This window comes from Hylobates moloch, unplaced genomic scaffold (assembly GCF_009828535.3).
Source record: "Hylobates moloch isolate HMO894 unplaced genomic scaffold, HMol_V3 SCAFFOLD_23, whole genome shotgun sequence".
Classification (NCBI taxonomy): Eukaryota; Metazoa; Chordata; class Mammalia; order Primates; family Hylobatidae; genus Hylobates; species Hylobates moloch.
Window position 1 is genome coordinate 10,403,708 of NW_026652298.1, and position 25,533 is coordinate 10,429,240.

At 35.9% G+C, this 25,533-nt stretch overlaps 1 protein-coding gene across 1 annotated transcript in view; it reads right to left on the reverse strand.

Moving 5' to 3' along the window:
- ERCC8 (ERCC excision repair 8, CSA ubiquitin ligase complex subunit) overlaps window positions 1-25,533 on the reverse strand; it is a 53,228-nt gene that overhangs the window by 9,105 nt on the left and 18,590 nt on the right. Inside the window, 5 exon segments of the mRNA XM_032144759.2 lie at window positions 2,522-2,588; window positions 3,728-3,796; window positions 4,808-4,889; window positions 18,964-19,087; window positions 22,738-22,839. Of these exon segments, the coding sequence (XP_032000650.1) occupies window positions 2,522-2,588; window positions 3,728-3,796; window positions 4,808-4,889; window positions 18,964-19,087; window positions 22,738-22,839 (444 nt within the window).

A 25,533-nucleotide genomic window follows, 5' to 3' on the forward strand; every position in this document is an offset into this window, starting at 1 on the left:
CAAGGACCTCAACAATATTGTAACCCAGGGGGCTTATCAATGCCATTTTAATAAGAGAGAGCATTACATTACATTTTTATAAGCCTATTTTTTATTTATAATTAAAAAAATACACACAGGGTTTATTGGTTTCTATAATCTCGATTCTTTTCACAGATGACCATCAAACCTAGCCAACTGGAATAGTTAGCAAAAAGCTAGCATTACCCATTCTTAAGTTGGTTTTCTTTCTTTCCAGGTGAAGGAAATGAAATCAGTATGAGGATTTAAGTCTCTTCTGAAACAGATTAGATTTGAACATATTCAACTTTTAACACTGATTACTAGGTCCATTCTGGTACTGATTCAAATTCCTGGAGTATTCTTATAATGGAAAGCTTCTTAGCTCTCCTCTTATCTGATGAAAACCAAGTTAAGCATGAAAAATGTAAAAGCCACCCAAGCATAACCAGTACCTAGCTCCTAACCTTCATACCTCTTCAGCTAGCCTTCTTATGGCTACATTCTAGACCTTGCTGCACTTCAGAAATCGTAAATTTCAACATCACATTCTGCCAGTTATTAATGGAAGCTTCTTTGGGGCCTGAACTGTGACAGGGAGAAAGGGCTGGCAACTTAAAAAAAAATCCAGACACAGATCTTTATAAAATTAATATGAATAGCTTTTGTAATAATTCTTCTTCTACTTAAAGTTTTATGAAAATATATAAAAATATTTGATTACTACTTCCTATCCCTTCAGTTTCTAAATTTTCTTAGTCTAACTCTCATACTTCTACTTCCTTAGATCCTTGATCCCTCCTACAAGCCTTTTTGTGATTCTTTTCCTTTTACCCATGACTTCTACAATTTTCAGGCATCTAGGTACTTTCCTGTAGACACCGAAAATTGTTAAGTCTCTTTGATTTAATGTTTTAATTTCTGTGGCTTAGTACAGCTGTGCTCTACATATTCAACTGGGAGCAACTGCCCAGTAATCCTATGGGCCCTTAATCAGCTCCCTCACTCTTTCAACCTATTATTCCAGATCCATACTATCTTTCCTCAAAATTGCATCCTCATTCCTATATTTTCAAGAGATGACATCAAGTTCTACTCCACTAAAAACCAAGAGAGGTGTAAATCATGCTGCTATAAAGACACATGCACATGTATGTTTATTGCAGCACTATTCACAGTAGCAAAGAATTGGAACCAACCCAAATGTCCAACAACGATAGACTGGATTAAGAAAATGTGGCACATATACACCATGGAATACTATGCAGCCATAAAAAATGATGAGTTCATATCCTTTGTAGGGACATGGATGAAACTGGAAAACATCATTCTTAGTAAACTATCACAAGGACAAAAAACCAAACACTGCAGGTTCTCACTCATAGGTGGGAATTGAACAATGAGAACTCATGGACACAGGAAGGGGAACATCACACTCCGGGGACTGTTGTGGGGTAGGGGGAGGGGGAGGGACAGCGTTAGGAGATATACCTAATGCTAAATGACGAGTTAATGGGTGCAGCAAAACAACATGGCACATGGATACATATGTAACAAACCTGCACATTGTGCACATGTACCCTAAAACCTAAAGTATAACAATAAAAAAAAGAGAAAAAAAAAAAAAAAACCAAGAGAGGCTGTTAAGTCTGAATTTCTTGAGCTTCTCTGCTAATGCTACAAACTTAACTGTATTCATGTCCACCTTTTCCTCTTTCCATTTAGTCTCACAGTGCTCTTCATGTGCCAAACTAGGTGTCTCCTCCACCCTCATCTGGATCCTTGATACTACCCACTTCTGTGTATTCAAGGACCTAATGCACCAATTATTCCCTCCATTTCTTATCTTCACCTGTTTCTCTCTACTGATACTCTTTCCCCAGCATATAAATATGCAATACTCTTTTTCTCCAGCAAAAAATAAACCTCCCCACATCTTTTGATCCTCTCAGAGTTAAGTGATCCTGCTTTCTTTTCCTGTATTACACCTACCAGAGATGTACCTCTATTAAAGCATTTTTCAGGATGCCCTGTAATCACTGATTTTTGACTATATGCCTCATTAGATCATTAGATTGTTGGTTTTTCAAAGCCTTGGTTACCTCTGTGTCCCTAGCACAATGCTTGGCACATTGGAGGAAGTCATTAAATATTAGAAAATTGAATCAATGAATTTGTGGATATGTTATATCAAATTCAAAACAATTCCAGGTTAAAGATAATGAATAAAAATGCTCTATTTAAAAATTAGCACCGTGTTATACATTTGCGTGTAAGAACCACACAACACAGATCCTCTGTGTTCTAAGGTGAAACACCTTGAAGGTGGATAGGATTAGAATTACAATACAAAGGAAGATTTCTTTTGGTGACATGAATTAAAATTTCTAACTCAATACTTCATTTTAAAGGAGTGAATTAATAATTAAATATGCAAAAATATATACATTACATAAATGTAGACTTTTCAAAATGCTTATTATTAATTACTAACTTCAAAAGCAAATAAGTTAAATTTTACCTTGCTGTTGCCAAGATATAGTCATAACGTGGTGACCAGGAAACTGCTAATATTTCTTGTCTGTGACCTGCAAATACAACTATATGAAAAGTCTTGCAAGATATCCAAAAAATCAGAAGATAAAGTGCCAATAATTTTGCCTGATTCTGAAGAAAGTGAGGCTAAATATTCAATGTGAATGGATATGATCATTTTTCAGATTTATAATAATCGATGTTTCAATGCTAATGTGAAGTTTACAGGGGTATTTCTAACACATGGCATTTTATTGTAAAACAACTCATTTTGCTTTGGAAAAAACAGAGTTAAGTAAGTCTTTCTTTTTAAATACAGTTGTTAGCTTATGTCAGTAAATCCATATAACTCAAGCTCAATTACTGTAATAAAACATACAAGACAAACATTTTAAAGGATAAAAATGTTTTCTAATTTCTCCTAAAGTTATAAGAGAAACTTACTTTAACTCATGCTTGTAGAAAAGCATTTATATGTTTTTTTCTAGAAAGCACAGGTGATAAGTTCAAAGGGTAAGTGATTTCAATATTTTAATTCACTTTTACCTAACTGAAATATTCACATCAGACATTTCCATCTGCCCAGCTTATGTTAATAAAAATTCATAATAATGTCAAAAAATGCTACCCATCTCACCAACTTTTCTTAATGTATTTGTTATGTGTTTCTTTGGGATGAGTCAAAATATATAAATTACATTCTATCTTTTCCTTGTTTAGAATTAGACAATCTAATACTGATAAAAGTAGCAAGAATAATTTAAATACACCTTTACCAAAGAATTACTTCAATATATTTTTCTAAAATATTTTTACTGAGAAAAAATGTACCTAAATATTAAGAACACTGTTTACTCATTAGCCAGAATATTAAATAATACATATGAGACAAATACAGTGATGTGAGTTGCATTAGTTTTTTTAAATGTAGAAATAACACAAGGTTTTGAGTTAGACCTATTTTTCATATTGTTTGAGCTTCCCCAATGACCATTGTTCATATAAATGTCTTTTCAATGGTTCAGTTTTATAAGAATAATGCACAGAAGGATCTTTATTTCCCTGCTGACTCTTAACAACTAGCACAAAGTACATCAGTCATGTCACTTACAAAGAATACGTTGTTAGTAACGTTTCTTTTTATTGAATCGTTTACTCAAAGTAGTTGCCGTTTGAAATAAAATAAAAATACCCTGTAGAATGTGAGAACAGGATCCAGACTTCAAATCACAAAGTTGTACTTTGGGTCCTCTAGTACCAACTGTAAAAACAGAATCGGTTTAAGATAATTTTATCATAAGTCATCGTCAAAAGGAAACAAGACATTATCATTAGTAATCATGACATTTTCACTGTATCCATGCAGAAATATAAAGATATATGCCAAAAATACATTGTCATTTTTAGTGTTTACATTTAGAAAAGTTATTTTAACTACAGTTATATTTTAGTAGTAAGAACCTCTATTGTTACATTTATTTTTTATTCTGAAATAATTATAGATTTGCAAGCAGCTGCAAAGCTAGTATAAAGAGAACTGTGTACCCTTCACTAAGTTTCCCCAACGATTATGTGTGAGGTAACTAAAACACAGTATCAAACCCAGGAAATTTATATTGGTAAATGTGTATGTATGTATGTACAGTTCTATTCCATTTTATGACATCAAATCATTGTATTTTAATAGCTTAGTTTTTCCAAGTTAATGATATACTTCCAATCACTAGTAACAGATTCACAGAAACTGGACACAGACTGAAAGGACCTCAAGACAACTTAGTTCCTAGAGCTTCTTTACAGATAAAAGAGGTAGAGACTCACATGGTGCCACAGAAATAATGAATCACAGGGCCCAGATACCTGATACCAGAAAATCATTTTTTCTTCCTTATATATGAAGATGTTTGTTGCAGGTGCTTTTATATAAATTGATGCTTAATTTGAATCACAATCTTAGAGAACGTAATAATTTCCTTGTTTCATTGTGTCAAATTGGGAAAGTTGCCAAATTTTATTCATGTAAAATCTCTGAAACTTTGGTGGTTTAAAAGGAACTCTTTAGACAGAAATATGCTCTTATTCTCTGAATCCTGGTCACAGCATACTGCTTGCCTTGCACAATATCTGTTGAATATAAATAGCACATATATATATATATATTTATATAATTGTGATATTCCTCTGGGTTAAAATGTCTACCTCAAAACTAACTAGATATAAAAAGGGAGAAAGTTTTCAGTATGTCAAAAGACAAAAGAATACACTTACAAACCTGCTACCAAACAGTGCTTGGTGGAGACTGGAGACATATGATGACTATAAACTGTTTCCTCAAAATTAAATACATCTGCAGTCTGGTAATCAAAAGACATTTAAAAAGTATAAGGTTTAAGTATAAAAACAAAGCAATAAATTTTCTATTTACTTTTCCCTAAATTTTTAGCTATTTTTAAATTGACTGTTAGCAATTCAACTAAAACATAGGAATGTAATACCCCAAAAAACCTTGATAATTTGAAATCCTGTCATTTACAACATTCTTTCCCTTCTATGAGAAAAAAATTTATGTTCCCAATAAATCCCAGAAATTAAGAAAATACAAGCCTGTGGCTCATTCCTCTCCGCCCACCCTGGTGGGGAAGGGGCTCAGCATCTACATGGATGATGTAGCCAGCACTGCCTCTCAGTTCCATATAACCTGAGCTACCACACCCAGGACACTGTCGCTACCTAGAATTGGCCCTTCTTTGAAATCACACATTTCAGTTATCTATGACCACAATCTTCTATCATTTTCAGCTTCTCCCCCTCCAAATACTCTCAAGAAATCTGAATAAACTCTGGAACCCCTATCAGTTCCTTTCATCTACTTCTCTTCCTCTCCATCTTGGATTTCAAGGTCCAATACCAATACCAAGGTCAACTGCCAATATCTGCAATTCCTTTGCTAATATCCTTCCACTTGTCAAGACTTCACCCTGGGTGACCCCAAATGTCTGCCTTCTCTGTACTTATATCCAAATTGATCTACACCAGGTGTTGGCAAACTTTCTGTAAAAGTCAGATGGTAAATAATTTAGGTTTTCAGGACCAACTACTCATCCCTGTCACTGCAATGTTAAAGCAGTCACAGACAATAAATGAACATATTGTAACTGCTCACCAGGTTCTTCCTGCCTGCTGCACAAACAAAATCAATTCACAAAGACCATGGCATTGCAGTAAAGAGTTTAACTGATGCAAGGCTGGCCATGCCAAGTGGGAGATGGGATTTATTAATATTACTCTAATCAATCTCCTTGAAGTCTTGTAGGTTTGGGGTTTTTCAAAGGTAGTTTGGGGGAAGGGGTGGGAGTGGTTAGGCAATGAATGGATGCTTGCTATTGATTGGTTGGGGGTGCAATCATAAAGGTGTGGGGAATGGTCCTCTTGTGCACTGAGCCACTTCTGGGTGGGGCCACAGGGGCAGCTGGCAGGCCCAGGTGGAGCCACTGGTGTCAGACATGAAAAAATCCTGAAAAGATATCTCAAAAGGCCAATCTCGGGTTCTACAGTTGTGATGTTATATGCAGGAGTAATTGGGGAAGTTATAGATCTTATGACCTCTGGAATAATGGCTGGCAATCATTTATGTCTCTTATTTATTTTTGAGACCGGGTTATGAGACTGGCTAATTTTTGTATTTTTGGTAGAGATGGGGTTTTGCCATGTTGCCCAGGCTGGTCTCGAACTCCTGAGCTCAAGCAATCCACCCTCCTTGGCCTCCCAAAGTGTTGGGATTACAGATGTGAGCCACTGCTGGGCCTATGTTTTAGCAGAATTCAGGCTTGTCTCCTCCTCCTAGTCTGGTCGTCTCTCATTAGCTTTACAAAGGTGGTTGAGTTTTGGAGAAGGGCTATTATCATTTAAACTATAAATGGCTGGGGACAGTGGCTCACTCCTGTAATCCCAGTACTTTGGGAGGCCGAGGCAGGGGAACCACTTGAGGTCAGGAGTTTGAGACAAGCCTGGTCAACATGGTGAAACTCTGTCTCTACTTAAAATACAAAAATTAGCTAGGCGTGGTGGCGGGCGCCTGTAATCCCAGCTATATGAGAGGCTGAGACAGGAGAATCGCTTGAACCCGGGAGGGAGAGGTTGCAGTGAGCTAAGATTACGCCACTACACTACAGCCTGGGCAACAGAGCAAAACTCTGTCTCAAAAATAAATAAATAAACAAATAAATAAATACATACATAAAATAAAAAAATAGAGTATTAACTAAATGTCTTCCAAAGTTAGCTTGGCCAAAGCCCAGGAATAATTCAGGCAGCTTGAAGGCTAAAGGCAAGAGGGGGTGGTGGGCTAGATCAGATCTCCCCTACTGCCACAGTTTTCTAACTGATATAAGTTTTGCAAAGGCAGTTTCAGTATTTGTGTCCAAAACCTACTTTATTTACAAAAAAAGGCCATGAGCCAAGACTTGCCCATGAGCCCAGACTTGGCCAATCCCTTGCTCTCCCCAGGTAAAAAATCTTATAATTAGGGCAGTGTGACGTCACCATAAAAGATTATTCATTTCCTCTGGATTTCAGTAATGACTGCCAGTCCCACTATATTTCACTAGTATTCTTCTCTGCAGTATTCCTCAGCCATTTCAAATCTTCTCCACAAATATACCCACTCAGTCACAACAGGTAATTTGATCTTTTATTTCAAGGAGAAAATAGGAGGCACTCAATCAGAATTTCCTTAATGTCTTACCAACAAACCTACAAACACATTTGCTTCCACTTACCCTTTTTTTTTCTTCACTCCTGTTATCATAGAAACATGATTCCTCCCCCCTCCTTTTTTTTTTTTTGAGATGGAGTCTCGCTCTGTTGCCCAGGCTGGAGTGCAGTGGCATGATCTTGGCTCATTGCAACCTCCGCCTCCCAGGTTCAAGTAATTCTCCTGTCTCAGCCTCCCGAGTAGCTGGGACTACAGGTGCCCGCCACCATGCCCGGCTAATTTTTGTATTTTTAGTAGAGATGGGGTTTCACCATATTGGCCAGACTGGTCTTGAGATTCCTCCCCATTTTTAATGTTAATCCCCTTACTTGTGTCCAGATTCCCTTCAGCATGGTCAGAAATCTCACCCTATAGATTATCTTCTGGGTATCTATAACCTCTGTCCCCACTGGCTCATTCCCAAAAATGCAAGTCTTTTTCATCTTAACACCCCTTCCCTAAGACAAAAAAAGCAAAGAGCATTTTCGCCCTACATTCTCCCTAATCTTTCCTCCTCTTCAAATCCAAACGAAACTTTGGCTATCTCTAATTCCTTATCTCCCATGTATTTCTCAACTAATTGCAATCTTATTTTTATTGCACTACTCTAAATCACACTACTCTTCCAATATTACCAATATCCTCCTCATCTGATTTAATCTGTCAGTAGCATTCAACATAATTGATTACTCCCATTCTCTTTAAAGCAATCTTTTACAGGCTTCCATTGTATCATATATTCCTGATTTTCCTCTTTCTCTCCTTGGCTACATCTTTTCATCACCTTTAGCAGACTTTGGTTTCCTTTTTCTGAACTATTTATCTTTGTCTTCAAGATCTTGTCTATGCACTCCTTTCAAATGCCATCTGTATGTTATGGGTTAAGTATCCCTTATCCAAAGTAACTGGGACCAGAAATGTTTCAGATTTCAGATTTTTTTTTTTTTTTGGTTTTGGAAGGTTTGCATTATACTTACTGGTTGAGCATTCCAAATCTAGAACTCAAAAAATTTCAAATTTTGAACTTTTGGATTAGGGACACTCAATATGTAGTGAGGCACAAATCTGTATATTCAGTGTAGACCTCACTCCTGAATTCTGGGTATGTATAGATCGATTCCTGGATTATCTTCATTTGGATTTCCTGTAAATCCCTCAAACTCAACAAATCGAAAATTGAACTCATCATTCCAACCCTTCCCTATCTTACTAAGTAACAATGTAATCCACCCAATTGCCAAGCTAGAGAACCTGGGGGTCATTCATATATATATATATATATGTATATGTATATTTAAATAATGGCTTTGTCAAGATAAAACTCACGTATCGGCCGGGTGCGGTGGCTCACGCTTGTAATCCCAGCACTTTGGGAGGCCGAGGCGGGCGGATCACGAGGTCAGGAGATCGAGACCATAGTGAAACCCCGTCTCTACTAAAAAATACAAAAAAATTAGCCGGGCGTGGTGGCGGGCGCCGGTAGTCCCAGCTACTCGGAGAGGCTGAGGCAGGAGAATGGCGTGAACCCGGGAGGCAGAGCTTGCAGTGAGCCGAGATTGCGCCACTGCACTCCAGCCTGGGTGACAGAGCGAGACTCCGTCTCAAAAAAAAACAAAAAAAAAAAAAAAAAAAAACAACTCACGTATCATACACCTTGGAACCCATACAAAATGTCACTAGTGATGCTGCAAGTGGTACCAAGAAGCAGAGAAAAGTCACGACATTATAAGAAGAGGCTGAACTGCTTGACATGTACCATAGACTGAAGTGTGCAGCTGTGGTTGCCCACCATTTCAAGATAAATGAGTCCAGGATAAGAACCACTGTGAAAAAAGAAAATTTATGATGCTGTCACTGCAGCTATGCCAGCAGGTGTGAAAACCTTGTATGTTTTGTGAAATACCTTTGACCTCTTATTGAAAATCCAGCTTTTATGTGGGTGCGGGATTGTTAAAAGAAAGGCGTATCTATATGTAGACTCTAATATGACTTTTAAAAAGCAAAGTCAGTATAGTCATTATATGACAATGTGAAGCCAAAGGAAGGTGAAGGATCTAAAGCTGGAGAATTTAATGCCAGAAAAAGATGGTTTGATAATTTTGGAAAGAGTTTTGGCTTTAAAAAAGTCAAGATAATAGGATAAGAAGCTTCTGCCCACCAAAAGGCAGCAGATGAGTTTCCAGATACCATTAAGAAAATCATCAAGGACAAACGATATCTGCCTGAACAAGTTTTAAATGCAGACAAAAATGCCCTATTCTGAAAAAAAAAAAAAAAAAAGCCACAAAGGACTCTTATGACATGGACCCTTCGATGATATGGGCTCTGAAACTAAAGCAAATAGTGGAAGAAGGTTCAGTACTGTAATAGAAACATTTTTAGAGAAATAAAGCAGAACACACAAAAATTACGATGTATTTCCATAGTTATACCAAGTGTGCCTGCCTTTCCTTCCAAATCTTACACCTTTTGCTACCCTAGAGACAGCAAGGTCAACCCCTCCTCTTCCTGCTCCTTCTCCTCAGCCTACTCAATGTGAAAATCATGAGGATAAAGACCTTTATGATGATCCACTTCCACTGACTTACTAGTAAATATATTTCTCTTCCTCATGATTTTCTTAATAACATCTTCTTTTCTCTAGCTTACTTTATTGTAACAATGCAGTATATAGGCCGAGCATGGTGGTTCACGCCTGTAATCCCAGCACTTTGAGAGGCCGAGGTGGGTGGATCAACTGAGGTCAGGAGTTCGAGACCAGCCTGGCCAACATGGCAAAACCCTGTCTCTACTAAAAATACAAAAATGAGCCAGCCATGGTGGCACGCGCCTGTAGTCCCAGATACTCAGGAGGCTGAGGCAGGAGAATCACTTGAACTCAGGAGGCGGAGGTTGCAGTGAGCCGAGATCGCGCCACTGGCCACTGCACTCCAGCACGGGTGACAGAGCGAGATTCCGTCTCAAAAAAATAATAATAATAATAAAAGAATACAGTATATATTACATATAACATACAAAGTTGTGTTAATTGACTATGTAATCTGGAAGGCTACCAATTAACACTAGGCTATTAGTAGTTAAGCTTTTGGGGTAATCAAAAATTATACATAGATTTTCAACTGTGATGGAGGTCAGCTTCCCTAACCTCCACACTATTCAAGGGTTACCTGTATTATCATAAATCAAATTAATGTCATGAATGGGTACATTTCTTGATTATCCTGTTCCACTGTGTGGTGTTTTTCTTTTTTACTTACCAATATCACATTGCCTTAACTAGTATAGTTTTATAGCAAGTCTTGATATCTGATAGTGAAGTCTTCCAACTTCACTCTTTTGTTTCAAGAGTGCCCTGCTGTTTTGCATTTCCATATGAACATTAGAATTTGCTAGTCAATTTTCAAAAAAGAAATCTTCTAAGAGTCTGACAGAAAATGCATTGATTCTATAGATCAGTTTGGGTAGAACTGATATTTTTACCAGACTGACCCTTTTAATTCTTGAACATAGAATACCCTACATTTATTTAGGTCTTAATTTCTCTCAATAATGTTCTAAAGTTCTCTGTGTATTCGGACTAGTCTTGTATATTTTTCATTAAATATATTACTAGGTATATGATGATTTTTGATGCTATGGTAAACAATATTGGTTTTGAAATTTCATTTTATAATTGCTTGTGTTTGGAATTCAGAAATATAATTTACCTTGTATCCAGCAAATTTGCTAAATTTACTTATATTAATTCTAATAATTTGGCTATAGATTCTTTTGAATTTTCTATGTTCATAATCACGTCTTCTGTGAATGACAGTTTAAATGCTTCCTGTCCAGTTCCTATCCCTTTTATTTCCTTTGTTTGCTTTATTGTACTGACTAGGATATTCAGTACAATGTTGAACAGAGGAAATAATGGGGATAATGCAAAGGCAAAGCTTTCAACATTTTACCACCAAATATAATGGTTACTTTAGTTTTTTTAAAAAATAGATACTTTGTATCAAATCAAGGAATTTCTCTTCTATTCCTAGTATGCAGAGAATTTTATTTTTATTTTTATATATTTTTTAATTATACTTTTAAGTTCTAGGGTACATGTGCACAACATGCAGGTTTGTTACATAGGTATACATGTGCCATGTTGGTTTGCTGCACCCATTAACTCATCATTTACATTAGGTATTTCTCCTAATGCTATCCCTCCCCCTACTCCCCACCCCATGATAGTCCCCAGTGTGTGATGTTCCCCTCCCTGTGTCCAAGTGTTCTCATTGTTCAATTCCCACCTATGAGTGAGAACATGTGGTGTTTGGTTTTCTGTCCTTGTGATAGTTTGCTGAGAATGATGGTTTCCAGCTTCATCCATGTCCCTGCAAAGGACACGAACTCATCTTTTTATGGCTGCATAGTATTCCATAGTATATATGTGCCACATTTTCTTAATCCAGTCTATCATTGATGGACATCTGGGTTGGATCCAAGGTTTTCCTATTGTGAATAGTGCCACAATAAACATATGTGTGCATGTGTCCTTACAGTAGAATGATTTATAATCCTTTGGGTATAGACCCAGTAATGGGAAGGCTGGGTCAAATGGTATTTCTAGTTCTAGATCCTTGAGGAATCGCCACAATGGTTGAACTAGTTTACACTTCCACCAACAGTGTAAAAGTGTTCCTATTTCTCCACATCCTCTCCAGCATCTGTTGTGTCCTGACTTTTTAATAATCGCCATCCTAACTGGTGTGAGATGGTATTGCACTGTGGTTTTGATTTGCATTTCTCTGATGACCAGTGATGATGAGATTTTTTCATGGGTCTGTTGGCTGCATAAATGTCTTCTTTGAGAAGTGTCTGTTCGTATGCTTTGCCTACTTTTTGATGGGGTTGTTTTTTCTTGTAAATTTGTTTAAGTTCTTTGTAGATTCTGGATATTAGCCCTTTGTCAGATGGGTAGATTGCAAAAATTTTCTCCCATTGTGTAGGTTGCATGTTCACTCTGATGGTAGTTTCTTTTGCTATGCAGAAGCGCTTTACTTTAATTAGATCTCACTTGTCAATTTTGACTTTTGTTGCCATTGTTTTTGGTGTTTTAGACATGAAGCCCTTGCCCATGCCTATGTCCTGAATGGTATAGCCTAGGTTTTCTTCTAGGGTTTCTATGGTTTTAGGTCTAACATTTAAGTCTTTAATCCATCTTGAATTAATTTTTGTATAAGGTGTAAGGAAGGGATCCAGTTTCAGCTTTCTACATATGGCTAGCCACTTTTCCCAGCACCATTTATTAAATAGGGAATCCTTTCTTCATTTCTTGTTTTTGTCAGGTTTGTCAAAGATTGGATGGTTGTACATGTGTGGTGTTATTTCTGAGGCCTCTGTTCTGTTCCATTGGTCTATATATCTGTTTTGGTACCAGTACCATGCTGTTTTGGTTACTGTAGCCTTGTAGTATAGTTTGAAGTCAGGTAGCATGATGCCTCCAGCTTTGTTCTTTTGGCTTAAGATTGTCTTGGTAATGCGGGCTCTTTTTTGGTTCCATATGAACTTTAAAGTAGTTTTTTTCCAATTCTGTGAAGAAAGTCATTGGTGGCTTAATGTGGATGGTATTGAATCTATAAATTACCTTGGGCAGTATGGCAATTTTCATGATATTGATTCTTCCTACCCATAAGCATGGAATGTTCTTCCATTTGTTTGTGTCCTCTTTTATTTCGTTGAGCAGTGGTTTGTAGTTCTCCTTGAAGAGCTCCTTCACATCCCTTGTAAGTTGGACTCCTAGGTATTTCATTCTCTTTGTAGCAATTGAGAATGGAGTTTACTCATGATTTAGCTCTCTGTTTGTCTGTTATTGGTATATAGGAATGCTTGTGATTTTTGCATGTTGATTTTATATCCTGAGACTTTGCTGAAGTCGCTTATCCGCTTAAAGAGATTTTGGGCTCAGACGATGGGGTTTTCTAAACATACAATCATGTCATCTGCAAACAGGGACAATTTGACTTCCTCTTTTCCTAATTGAATACCTTTATCTCTTTCTCTTGCCTGATTGCCCTGGCCAGAACTTCCAACACTATGTTAAATAGAAGCGGTGAGAGAAGGCATCCCTGCCTTGTGCCAGTTTTCAAAGGGAATGCTTCCAGTTTTTGCCCATTCAGTATGATATTGGCTGTGGGTTTGTCATAAATAGCCGTTATTATTTTGAGATACATTCCATCAATACCTAGTTGATTGAGAGTTTTTGGCATGAAGGGCTGTTGCATTTTGTCAAAGGCCTTTTCTGCATCTATTGAGAAAATCATGCAGTTTTTGTTGTTGGTTCTGTTTATGTGATGGATTACGTTTATTGATTTCTGTATGTTGAGCCACCCTTGCAACCCAGGGATGAAACCAACTTGATCATGGTGGATAAGCTTTTTGATGTGCTGCTGGATTCGGTTTGCCAGTATTTTATTGAGGATTTTCGGATTGATGTTCATTTGGGATATTGGTCTAAAATTCTCTTTTTTTGTTGTGTCTCTGTCAGGCTTTGGTATTAGGATGATGCTGGCCTCATCACATGAGTTAGGGAGGATTCCCTCTTTTTCTGTTGATTGGAATAGTTTCAGAAGGAATGGTACCAGCTCCTCTTTGTACCTCTGGTAGAATTTGGTTGTGAATCTGTCTGGTCCTGGACTTTTTTTTGGTTGGTAGGCTATTAATTATTGCCTCAACTTCAGAGCCTGTTATTGGTCTATTCAGAGATTCAACTTCTTCCTGGTTTAGTCTTGGGAGAGTGTACGTGTCGAGGAATTTATCCATTTCCTTTAGATTTTCTAGTTTATTTGCGTAGAGGTGTTTATAGTATTCTCTGATGGTAGTTTGTATTTCTGTGGGATCGGTGGTGATATTCCCTTTATCATTTCTTATTGCATCTATTTGATTCTTCTCTCTTTTCTTCTTTATTAATCTTGCTAGTGGTCTATCAATTTTGTGGATCTTTTCAAAAAACCTGCTCCTGGATTCATTAATTTTTTGAAGGGTTTTTTGTGTCTCTACTTCCTTCAGTTCTACTCTGATCTTAGTTATTTCTTGCCTTCTGCTAACTTTTGAATTTGTTTGCTCTTGCTTTTCTGGTTCTTTTAATTGGGATGTTAGGGTGTCGATTTTAGATCTTTCCTGCTTTCTCTTGTGGGCATTTAGTGCTATAAATTTCCCTCTACACATTATATGTGTCCCAGAGATTCTGGTACATTGTGTCCTTGTTCTCATTGGTTTCAAAGAACATCTTTATTTCTGCCTTCATTTCATTATGTACCCAAAGTCATTCAGGTGCAGGTTGTTCAGTTCCCATGCAGTTGTGCGGTTTTGAGGTAGTTTCTTAATCCTGAGTTCTAATTTGATTGCACTGTGGTCTGAGAGAGTTTGTTGTGATTCGTGTTCTTTTACATTTGCTGAGGAGTGCTTTACTTCCAACTATGTGGTCAATTCTGGAATAAGTTCGATGTGGTGCTGGGAAGAATGTATATTCTGTTGATTTGGGGTGGAGAGTTCTGTAGATGTCTATTAGGTCTGCTTAGTGCAGAGCTGAGTTCGAGTCCTGGATATCCTTGTTAACCTTCTGTCTCATTGATCTGTCTAATGTTGACAGTGGGGTGTTAAAGTCTCCCATTATTCTTGTGTGGGAGTCTAAGTCTCCTTGTAGGTCTCTATGGACTTGCTTATGAATCTGGGTGCTCCTGTATTGGGTGCATATATATTTAGGATAGTTAGCTCTTCTGGTTGAATTGATCCCTTTACCATTATGTAATGGCCTTCTTTGTCTCTTTTGATCTTTGTTGGTTTAAAGTCTGTTTTATCAGAGACCAGGATTGCAACCCCTGCTTTATTTTGCTTTCCATTTGCTTGGTAGATCTTCCTCCATTCTTTTATTTTGAGCCTATGTGTGTCTGTATGCAGAGAATTTTTAAAAATGAGGATGGGCACAGTGGCTCATGCCTGTAATCCCAACACTTTTAGAGGCCAAGGTGGGAGGATCATTTCAAGCCATATTTTGACACTAGCCTGGGCAAGACAGAGAGATACTGTCTCTACAAAAAGTTAAAAAATTAGCCAGAGATGGTGGTGCACACCTGTAGCCTTCACTACTTCAAAGCCTGAGCTGAAAGGATCCCTTGAGCCCAGGAGTTTGAGGTTATAGTGAGCTATAATTGCACCACTGCACTCTAGCTGGGGTAGCAGGGCAAGACTGTTGTCTCTTAAAAAAAAAAAAAGATATTGACTTTTCTTTCAAAATTTTCGTATCTATTGAGATGACTAATATGTAGTTTTCCCCCTCCATTCTATTAACATGATGAATTACATTAGTTGATTTATAGATGTTAAAACAACCTTGTTTTTGTCCACTCAGGATATATTATTCTTTTTGTATGTTGCTAGATTCTACATATTAATAGTTGATTTAGGATTTTTGTATTTATATTTGTAAGAGACACTGGCTTATAATTTTCCATATAATGTCCTTGTAAATTTTGAAATCATGGATATGCTGGTCCCATAAAAAAAGTTTACAAAAGTTCCTTTTTTTCCTCTTGAAGCATTTGTATAAGACTGGTATTATCTCTTAAGTGTTTAGAATAATTTACTCGTAAAGGCATCTAGGCCTGGAGATGTCAGTCTTCTTCTATTGTCTGTTTTTCCTCCTAAGCTCATTTGTTGGTAAGCTTGTAAGTTTCTGATTGAGTGCTAGAAATTACATAGAAAAAATTGGGAGAGATTCTGCGGTATATTATCCTCCTCTAGAGAAGATCCAGTCTCTCTTTGGCAGGTAGGAGAGGGAAGATACTATCTATTCAAACATAAAGCTTGTCTGCTATCATAGAATTCTGTAATAATTTTCTACTGATGCAGTAAGGAATTACCACATACTTAGTAATTTATAACACATATTTATTATCTGTAATAAATCTGTTCTACAGGTTAAAATTCTCACATAGGTCTCAGTGGATTATAATCAAGGTGTTGACAGGCTGCATTCTTTTTGGAGGCTCTAGGAGAGAATACTTTCTCTGTCTTCCAGAGACCACCCACATTTCTTGGCTTGTGATCCCCTTAATCCATCTTCAAAGCTGGCAATTTTACATTTCTCTGGCAATTCTCCCAGTCAAATTTACCCCGTCTACTTCTGCCTCCCACTTCCATTTTTTAAGATTCTTATGATTATGTTGGGCCCACCAGGATAATTCAGTATTATCTCCCTGTCTTGAGGTCAGGTGATTGGCAACCTTAATTCCCCTTTGTATGTTCTAGAGATTAGCACATAGACATCCGGGAGCGGGACATGATGCTGCCTACCACAGGCTCCATCTACCTCCTATTTGTACCCATTATTAGAGTATACCCCTCTAGGTGCCCTAAGAGCCTGGCTGTTTTCCTAGGCCCCCTTCTACTTAGCAAGTACTGCACTGCAATTCTTCTCTCCAGTACCATGTGACTGGGGAAAATTGCTGTTCTTCAAATGTCTTCTGCTTCATTTCTCAAGTCTATTGTCTCGCATAGCTTGGTCAGCGAATATCTCAAAGAAAAAACCAGTGCAAGATGTTAGGCTGATTTCTCTGCATCTCTCTTCTTTCTGTGATCTTGACCCTTTAATTTCTGGCTGTCTTGGCAGCCCACATTCCAATTTCTGTCTCTCTAGCTTTATGAAATTGACTAAAGTCCCACTCGTTTATCTGCCTCTTAGAAGCTATCCAATGCCTGTCTTCTCAGTCTCTTGCCCTACTTTAATGACAAATGTCCAAAGAGAAAAAGTGTGGAAAGTTGAATGCATTTCTGTAAGTGTTCTCTCTAGGATCTGATTCTCAATTCCTAGATTTCTTGGCAGCTTTTTAAAACCCTCAACTAGATGTCTGTTTATGCTTTATCTAGCTTTTCTCAATGGAGGTGCTGGTTTGGCAACAAGATATTCCATTATAGTCAGAAGTGAAAGCTCATGACATTCATTTAATTGTTACAATATATTCTCATTTTCAATGACATGTATTTTAAATAAATATACTTTATTATAAAAATAAATCTGAAATAATAGGACTATTCTTTTCTAATGTAGCAAGGTCAAAAAAACACATCTATTTAGTTTGAATTATTAGAAGTTTTTAAATTTGCATTTATATACACAACACTGTTTTGTTTTGCTCACTAGAATCATAATACACTTCATGATTTTATTACTTTTTAATATGTGGCCAGTTACATACATTGTTAGTCATCCCTAAAGCATTTACTCAGCAGTTACTGTACATAGCACTGAATTTAGTAACGTATAAGACATAGTACTTTCTTTGGGGAAGTAACAATCTAGAACAACAAATAAGACAAACAAGTATGAAAATGATATTATAAAGTAGTATGAGAATGTATTGAAATAAGAATACAGAAAATAGTGCTATAAAGTAAAATAATGGTTAATATGTACTCCAGAAGCTGAAATCACTAAACTGCATGATAGAACTAAAAGGGACCTTAGACACCATCTAGTCTGACACTTTAATTTTATAGCTGAAGAGACCTTTGCTAACAAATTAAATGACTTATCTAAAGCAACAAATCTCATAAGTGGCAGAATGGAACTAGAACTCTGGCATCTGCAGTCTTGGCTCAATGTAATTGTAGAAAAAGATGTGACCTTAGGAGAAGGGAAAAGTTGCAAGGGAAAGGGACTTGAGGTAGGGAATACAACAGATTCAAAATATGATCAATTTAGTTGCAGCAAAGCATTTGTGTTGAAAACTGGTAGAACGTAGGATTGAAGGAACAAGAGCCGAAGTCATGGAGAACTTGGAATGCCAGGCTGAGTTTAGACAATGGGAATCCCTAGAGGGTTTGGGTAGCGACATGATGAAACTGCTTTATAACAAGATTAATTCTGGGGTAGAACTTAGTGTAGAAAATGTAGAAGGTAAGACAGTGATTTTAGCAGTCTAGATGTGCAGTAAATGCAAGGGAAATAGAAAAGAGAGGTATGAGAGAGTTTGCAGAAAGGATTGCTAAGATTTTATGACTAAATTTAATGAGATGTGATCATGTTCAGTTTGGACCATGTTAAATTTGAAGGGATGACACTACATTTAAGTATAGAGGTACTGTAGAAAAGCAGAGAAATATCAGAGTAGAGCTCAGAGAAAAGATTAGCACTTGGAATGTAAATTTGACCAAATGTCATACAAACTACTATCCATTGCTTGCCTTTACTAAGCTACAGTATTAACAGCTTTCTCCTTCAAGTTTTTAGATCAATCAAAGATAAATCCAATTTTCTACTTTAGATTACTAGATCATAGTAGTTTTCACGAAGGGATAATAACATTAGCTAATAGTTTTTGAGCATTTACTATATGGTATGTACTGTACTAGGTACTTTACATATATTGGCTCATTTAATCCTCACAACCATACTATAATCATTATTCCCATTTACAGATGAGAAAGACACACAGAGGTTTGGACATCGCCCAATGTCATACAGCTGTCAGCAGCACAGCCAGGATATGAATTCAAGCAGTCTAGCGCTCTTCTTAACCGCTGTACTGCTTTCACATCTAACATATATGACATCTCAGCAAATAATCATACTAAAATGGTTTAGGATTAAATTCTCCTTCATCCTACAAAGCAATCTGCAAATGCTTTAATGTACTTACTTGTAATGTATTTGTATCCCATACTTTCAGAGTTTTATCAAATGAGCTTGATGTGAACATGCCAGTGTCATGAGGATACCACTGTACAGTCTCCACACTGTATCTGTGAACATCAGGATGATCTCTACAAAACAGCAATCAAAATTTACATTAACTGACTTATGTGAGTTTCAAAACTGGTACTATATTAAGAACAAGTAGTAGTCTCAGGTAGGATGATATGAACGGCCAAACTGAGATCACATGCCTGTGTCCTAACTGTGTAGAAGAAGGCGAGAATGTCCAGGCATCTCTAGATTCAGGCTCCCATTGTGTGATGTAGAAGCATGCCTCCTACTAAGGGTCATAATGTGAAAGATTCTCTGTTTTTGTACTGTACACAGCCTGGAGGGATCAGCCAACTACACTGGACTTCTATAATCTTGGAAGAGTGATTTGGTCTTACTGGAAGAGACAGCTGTTTTGGTTTTGGATTTGCTTTCCCAAAGTCTCATTCCATTAGCATTACTATTCTTAGAATTATTGAATGCCTCACGCACCTCCAAGGTATTCCATACAATATTGCTTCTTATCAAGGAACTTATTCTATGACCAAAGAATGCAACTGGTGTAGGCCCATGAGACTCACATCTTATGTAACCCACCATCCATAAAAAGATAACATGTTGAAGACTCTATGACGTCAGCTACAATACACCACCTTGTGAGGGTGGTATGCTGTCCTGAAGGATGTAGTATATGCTCTGAACCAGTGACCAACATAGTGTGTTACCTAACTGAATCTTCATTCAAACAAACTGGCTTTTAAGAGAGATTTATGAGACAAAGAGGGAAATGTGAACACAGACTCGATATTTAATATAGATAATTTTTGTGTAGTTAAGATAGTGGTACTGTAGTTACGCTCATAAAGTCTTTATCTTTTAGAGATATAAATAGTTATGAATAAACGATAGGTTGTTCGAGATTTGCTTCAACATAATTATGAGGGTGGATGGGTGGGAGGTAGAGATGAAACAAGATTGGTTATGATGGTTGGTGAAGCTAGGTGATTGATATACAGGTCATTATACAATAATCTTGTATATGTTTGAAATTTCCCATAGAAAACAAAAGTTAACAGAAGACTTCTGCAACCCTATGCAGATACAACCATGATGCTTTTGGATTCCTTAAGATGAAGGTTTGGGACCTTAAAACAGTTGTGGTGCTATCTGAAGGAACGAGAACACAAAGAAGGAAAGTTTTAAGTGCCAGCTCTGGCATCAAAACAGCTGCAAAAATATAAGAACTATAGTGCCTACTCGTATTTCCTTTTTTTCTCTGTAAATATTTATATATTTTAACTAATTTTCCCTTTCCTCTCTTACCTTTATTATTTTTATAGGTTAACTATATAATTGAGTCCACAAATTGTATAATACTGATATAGGATAAATTAAACTAGTGGAAAAATGAACATGACCTTGAAATGGAGCCAGGTGTGGTAACTAAATCAACTTAGGATCATCACCCTTTGGGGAAGAGGATGATCACCTTTTTGGCTGTATAGTGAAGATTTGCATTAGGTTAGGCTGGAATATTTTTTTAAAAAACAGTAAGTATGGGAAGAAAGATGTATATGCATGTTGGACAGCCAAATGGGTGGATTGTAGGGGACATGTGCCTTTTTTTCTTGGCTGATGAGCATTCAAACTCCTATTTGGAGGTAATCTCCTTTGTTTTACTGAAAATAAGAGCTCTACCTCTTCTTACGGAAAGCAGGGGACTCTAGACATTCTCTTTTCCTAGGAGAGTTAGCCATTATTCAAAGCTGAGGAGTTGAGAGTCTGTGTTGGTGACATATAGCAAAACCCAAACTAATGTTCCTGTGGTGTGACCCTGACTGTGTTCTCTATCCTGACTTCTTTTGTTTTCTGCTCATTTTCTAAGTCTGATTCTCCCATCTTCCTGACAGTTATGTGAGATACTAAATATTCTTCCAATAAATTTCTGCTTAAGATAAGCAGATTGATTTCCTTTTGCTCCTAAGAATATTGACTTCTACAGAGATTTTTCCAGTGATACTTTTAAATGAAGCAAATTTTTAATGTAGTGATAACAAATAAAAGCTCACTTATATTTTAAGTTTAAATTTTAAAATAGGATAAAATATTTTATGTTACTATATATGTTCTGTTATTTTCATTTATATTTAATAAGAATTTTGGTAGAGGAAAGGAATCTTTTTAGTGCTCAAGGACAAACACATTAAGTATATTAATAGTAAGCATCAGAAAATAGTCTAAGTCACATTAACTTAATAATAGTCTTTATTGAAATTATTTTTAAAGTAGATTGTAAATTCTTCAGATGTATAAAATGCTATTATAACTTATTTTGTAAAGATGCATACTATATGTCCATTTTCAAATTCAAAGTCACACTTTTAAATATAGAGCCTGAATCCAAGAATAAAATCATAGTAAAACAAGATTGACACATTAGGCATTTACTTCTGTCACAAACCAAAAAAAAGCAAATCAAAGTCCCTCATGGAATATTATATAGCACGTGAAATAGGTGAAAATACTATTTTGCTATGTAACAAAATAAATTTAATGTTAAAATGTTAGCTAGGATAAAAATAAGATAAAAATGAATTTAATTAATTAACATGACTTTTTTTGTTATTGAGGGTGGGAAGAGAGTATAAATGGCCTAAGTCTCTAAGTTCTAGAGTATTTGAGGCGATATCTTGTTTTGTACTAAGTATTCCTGTAAGTACATTGCTTTTCACTTATGTAGTGGTTTCAGTTTTCAACATGCTTTTAAAAAGATAGTATTTCATTTAATTCTCATAGAAACGTATAAGAACCACAGGGCATGTACACTGATTTCTAAAACAAAATAATGTGAAGCTGAGATTAACTGATTTTCCCAAATTTGTATTTGTAATGTGAAGCACCAGAGCCAACAAACAATAGCAAATCTCCTCATAAATATTCCATAGCATATATTCTAATGCTTTGGGAAGAGCTGTAATAGACAGTTGATGTTACAAAGTTTTCCCTCTTGAAAGCATTTTCTCAGTGCCCATTCTCCCAGTTAATTCAAAGGTCTGCTCATTATCAGATTGAATATAGGTGACGAGAAAGGATTAAATGACCACAATGGAAAAATTACAGTGTCACAAAACATTTTATTAGAGACTTAAAAAAAATTATCACAAGATTGGTAAGCCAGTATAGAACAGTCAGAGAAGACAAGTATTACAGCTGTATGTTTTTAAGTTAGGCATCTTTGAGTAAGTAGAGAGACAAGAGAGGGGTGAGTGGGTATATGTGTATGTGTGTGCTTGGTGAGGGAATACCAATATGTTTACTATATCTAAACCTTTTTCTTCCATTAGTATCAGTTGAAAACTAATTTGTGTTTATAATTAGCCGAAAGACTATAAATGAATCTTACACTAAGTGGTACTAAAACTCTAATTAGTTACTGAGATGTGCTATGTAGGTATAGAAAAAGAAGGACATAATCACAAGTTTTTTAAAAATAAAATCCCTATGAAAATTGATACCAAAGCTGCTTTGGGGAAGACACATGTTAAAAAACTATACCTGAATGCCAGTTACTATTTTCAAGAAAGTGTCAACGAACAGCCATGCAAATGTGTCATCTGAACCATTCGCTTGACCCATTCACTTGACTGCAATTTTCATGTTTTGCATTCGATGCAAAAAATATTCAACTATTTACAAATTCATAAATTTTTACATTTTTAATACATACCTGCCAATGGAACACACTGCTTTACATGTGTAATAAGATTGTCTGCTGGAGTTCTCAAGGTCATAAAGTACAATCACACCATCTGAACCACCTGATAACATGCTGATAATAAAAAAGTTCACATTAATTTATCATTTTATTTTTTAGTCCATTTATTTATGATTGCAAATTTCTAAAAACTGATTTACAAACACCCAAATGTATTAAAGATACATTAATTTGTAATAAGTTAATCCTCAATAACATAGACTTCATAAGCTAAAATTTCTTAATATTTAATACAAGAATGAATATAAAAAAATTCATTCTGCGATCATTTCAAGTTTACTTCCGTAACTTCGAAAAGAAAGGGTGACAGAAACAAGATGGCAAAAGAGATTTCTTAAGAAAGTAAAATATTACAAAGTTATTTTAAATGTCCTAATTATGACTATGCTAAATAAAAAACCAACTATTACTGACAACTTGCTATTTGGCTCTGGGCAAGTTATACCACCTGTCTAAGACTCAACATTTATAAAGGAGGGGGACATTTTTACCTGAATCATAGTGTTGATAATAAAAGTGTGAAATTCTTTTTATAGCACCTGGCAAAAAATAGGGGCTCAATAAATGTTAGATTCCTTCCTTCTCTTATGAATGCATTCACTCAATTCATTCAACTTTAAGTTCCCACAACGTTAGACACTCTACTAAAACAACTGTGAACAAGGCAGGCATGGTTCCTGTCTTCGCAGAGCTTACAATCCAATAGGGAAAACAAGTAGTATGCATAATCACACAAATTATTAGTTATGATTGGGATCACTGTGACAATAACTTATTTTTATTCTAGTTTGGAAATTCAGGAACAGTTTCCCTGATTGCAATATTTAAGCTGGTATGTGAAGGATGATTCAAAGTTAGCCAGACAGGTGTGAAAGTAACAATCCAAGCGCATTCTAGGAACCAAAAGAAGGGATTTGTTGCTGGAGCAGTGTGGAAGGGAAAGAGTGGTGAGAGATGAGAGGCAGGAGCCAAACCACTGGAAGCTTTACTTTTGGGAGTAAAAGAGGGTGCTAAAAAATTAGCAATATCTTTTTTTGGAAACAATTATTGACTCACTCTCAAGCTGGTCTATTATATTGGTAGAACCTACAAAATTATTCCATACAAAAGCTTTGCAAAAATATTTCTAAAAAGTAAAAGTAAGAAGCATATATACTAAAGCTATATACATTGATTGAACTTCGTAATTTGTAAAATCATTCTTGGTACTTCATATACTTTAATCAGTTTCTTAACCATATTTGTCTCTAAGACTGTTACTGTGTTTTTTTAAATGGGATTTTTCAATATGATCTTATTAGTTTTTTTTTGGCATAAAATTGTCTAAAAATCATCTTTAAATCTGGAGTTGTTGCCACCTTTAACTGACTTCCCTAAAAGCCACAATATGTTTAATTTAGGAAATAACCATAGATGATAAGGTATATGGCAAGTTCAGAGAAAATTCTGCAAAATGGAGGATATTCTTGAAATGTGCAAATATTTCAGATTATTTTCCTTGTTTTTACCTTAATTCAAAGTACCTTTCTTTAGTATACTTCTTTTTTTACAAGATAAAATTCTCCTTGAACAAATTCTCTATTTTATGTCTCTTTTGGATGTTACACCAAATTTAAATATTATAAAATCTTAGACATTGTGAATGTTATTCCATTACAAAATATACATTTATCCCAATTACAAATATGCATTTAACCCAATTAAAAATAGAGGCAACATCAAAAATTCTTCAGAGGTCCAAACAATGCAATCTCTCTAGATCATCACTCTTTCCTTTTCACCTCAAAGTAACTCATTATCATGATTTTATCATAGTCACTGTCTTTCTCTTCTGTACAGTTCATAGTTCATCACCTTAGAGTGTACACATGAATATTAGCTTTTCTTTTAAAAAAAAATTTAATGTCTTTTAACTTTAAGCTATAGGTCTCCTCTACCTTTCTTCCTCCCTCCTGAACTTTTCCCCTCTCTTGTAATTTATTTGTTGCAAAAACCAGATCATTTGTCCTGTAATTTCCAGCCTGGACTTTGATGATTGCATTCATGTGCTATAATTTAAAATAATTTCTATTTGCCATTGCTCTTTATTGTGATATTAGCAGACAAACCAATATCTAGATCCATCAATTTATACATCTATATAAAGTGTTGTTATCTGCTAATATTATTGCTCATCATCAATCCTTAAGTTGCTGTCTCTCTCGTCATTCTGGTTGAATGATTTCGTTCTCTGGTTGATTCCTAAGGAACGGCTAATGAGAACAACAGTCTCTGAATTCTTGTGTTTTTGACAATTTATCTGTCCTTTTTGTATCTGAAATCAGTTTGGCTGGATACAAAATCCTTGATTTACATTTTATTTCCTTGAGCATCTTGGATAAGATGCTTCATTTCTTTGGCCAGAAAGCCCAAAGTCAAAGTCTAGTGACAATATAATTCCCCTCTCCCCCCTTTATCCTAGAAAAGCTTTCTTGAATTATTGTTTTAATATTTATTCTGCTCTTTTGCCTTGGTTTCTTCTTTGGGAACTTCTATTATATGTTATGCTGGATCTTCTTTGCCTATATTCTATATATACACCTCTTGAATTATTTTCCTCTGTTCATTTCTTTTTGGTTTTTAAAATTTTCCTCCTTTCTAGTTTCTATTTCTAAGGTATTACCTCTTCCATTTATTTGTGTTCTTTATGTTTTAGTCAGTCTTCCTTTCTGAAATATTTTTGTTTCTAATTTTTTGAGTTTGAGCATC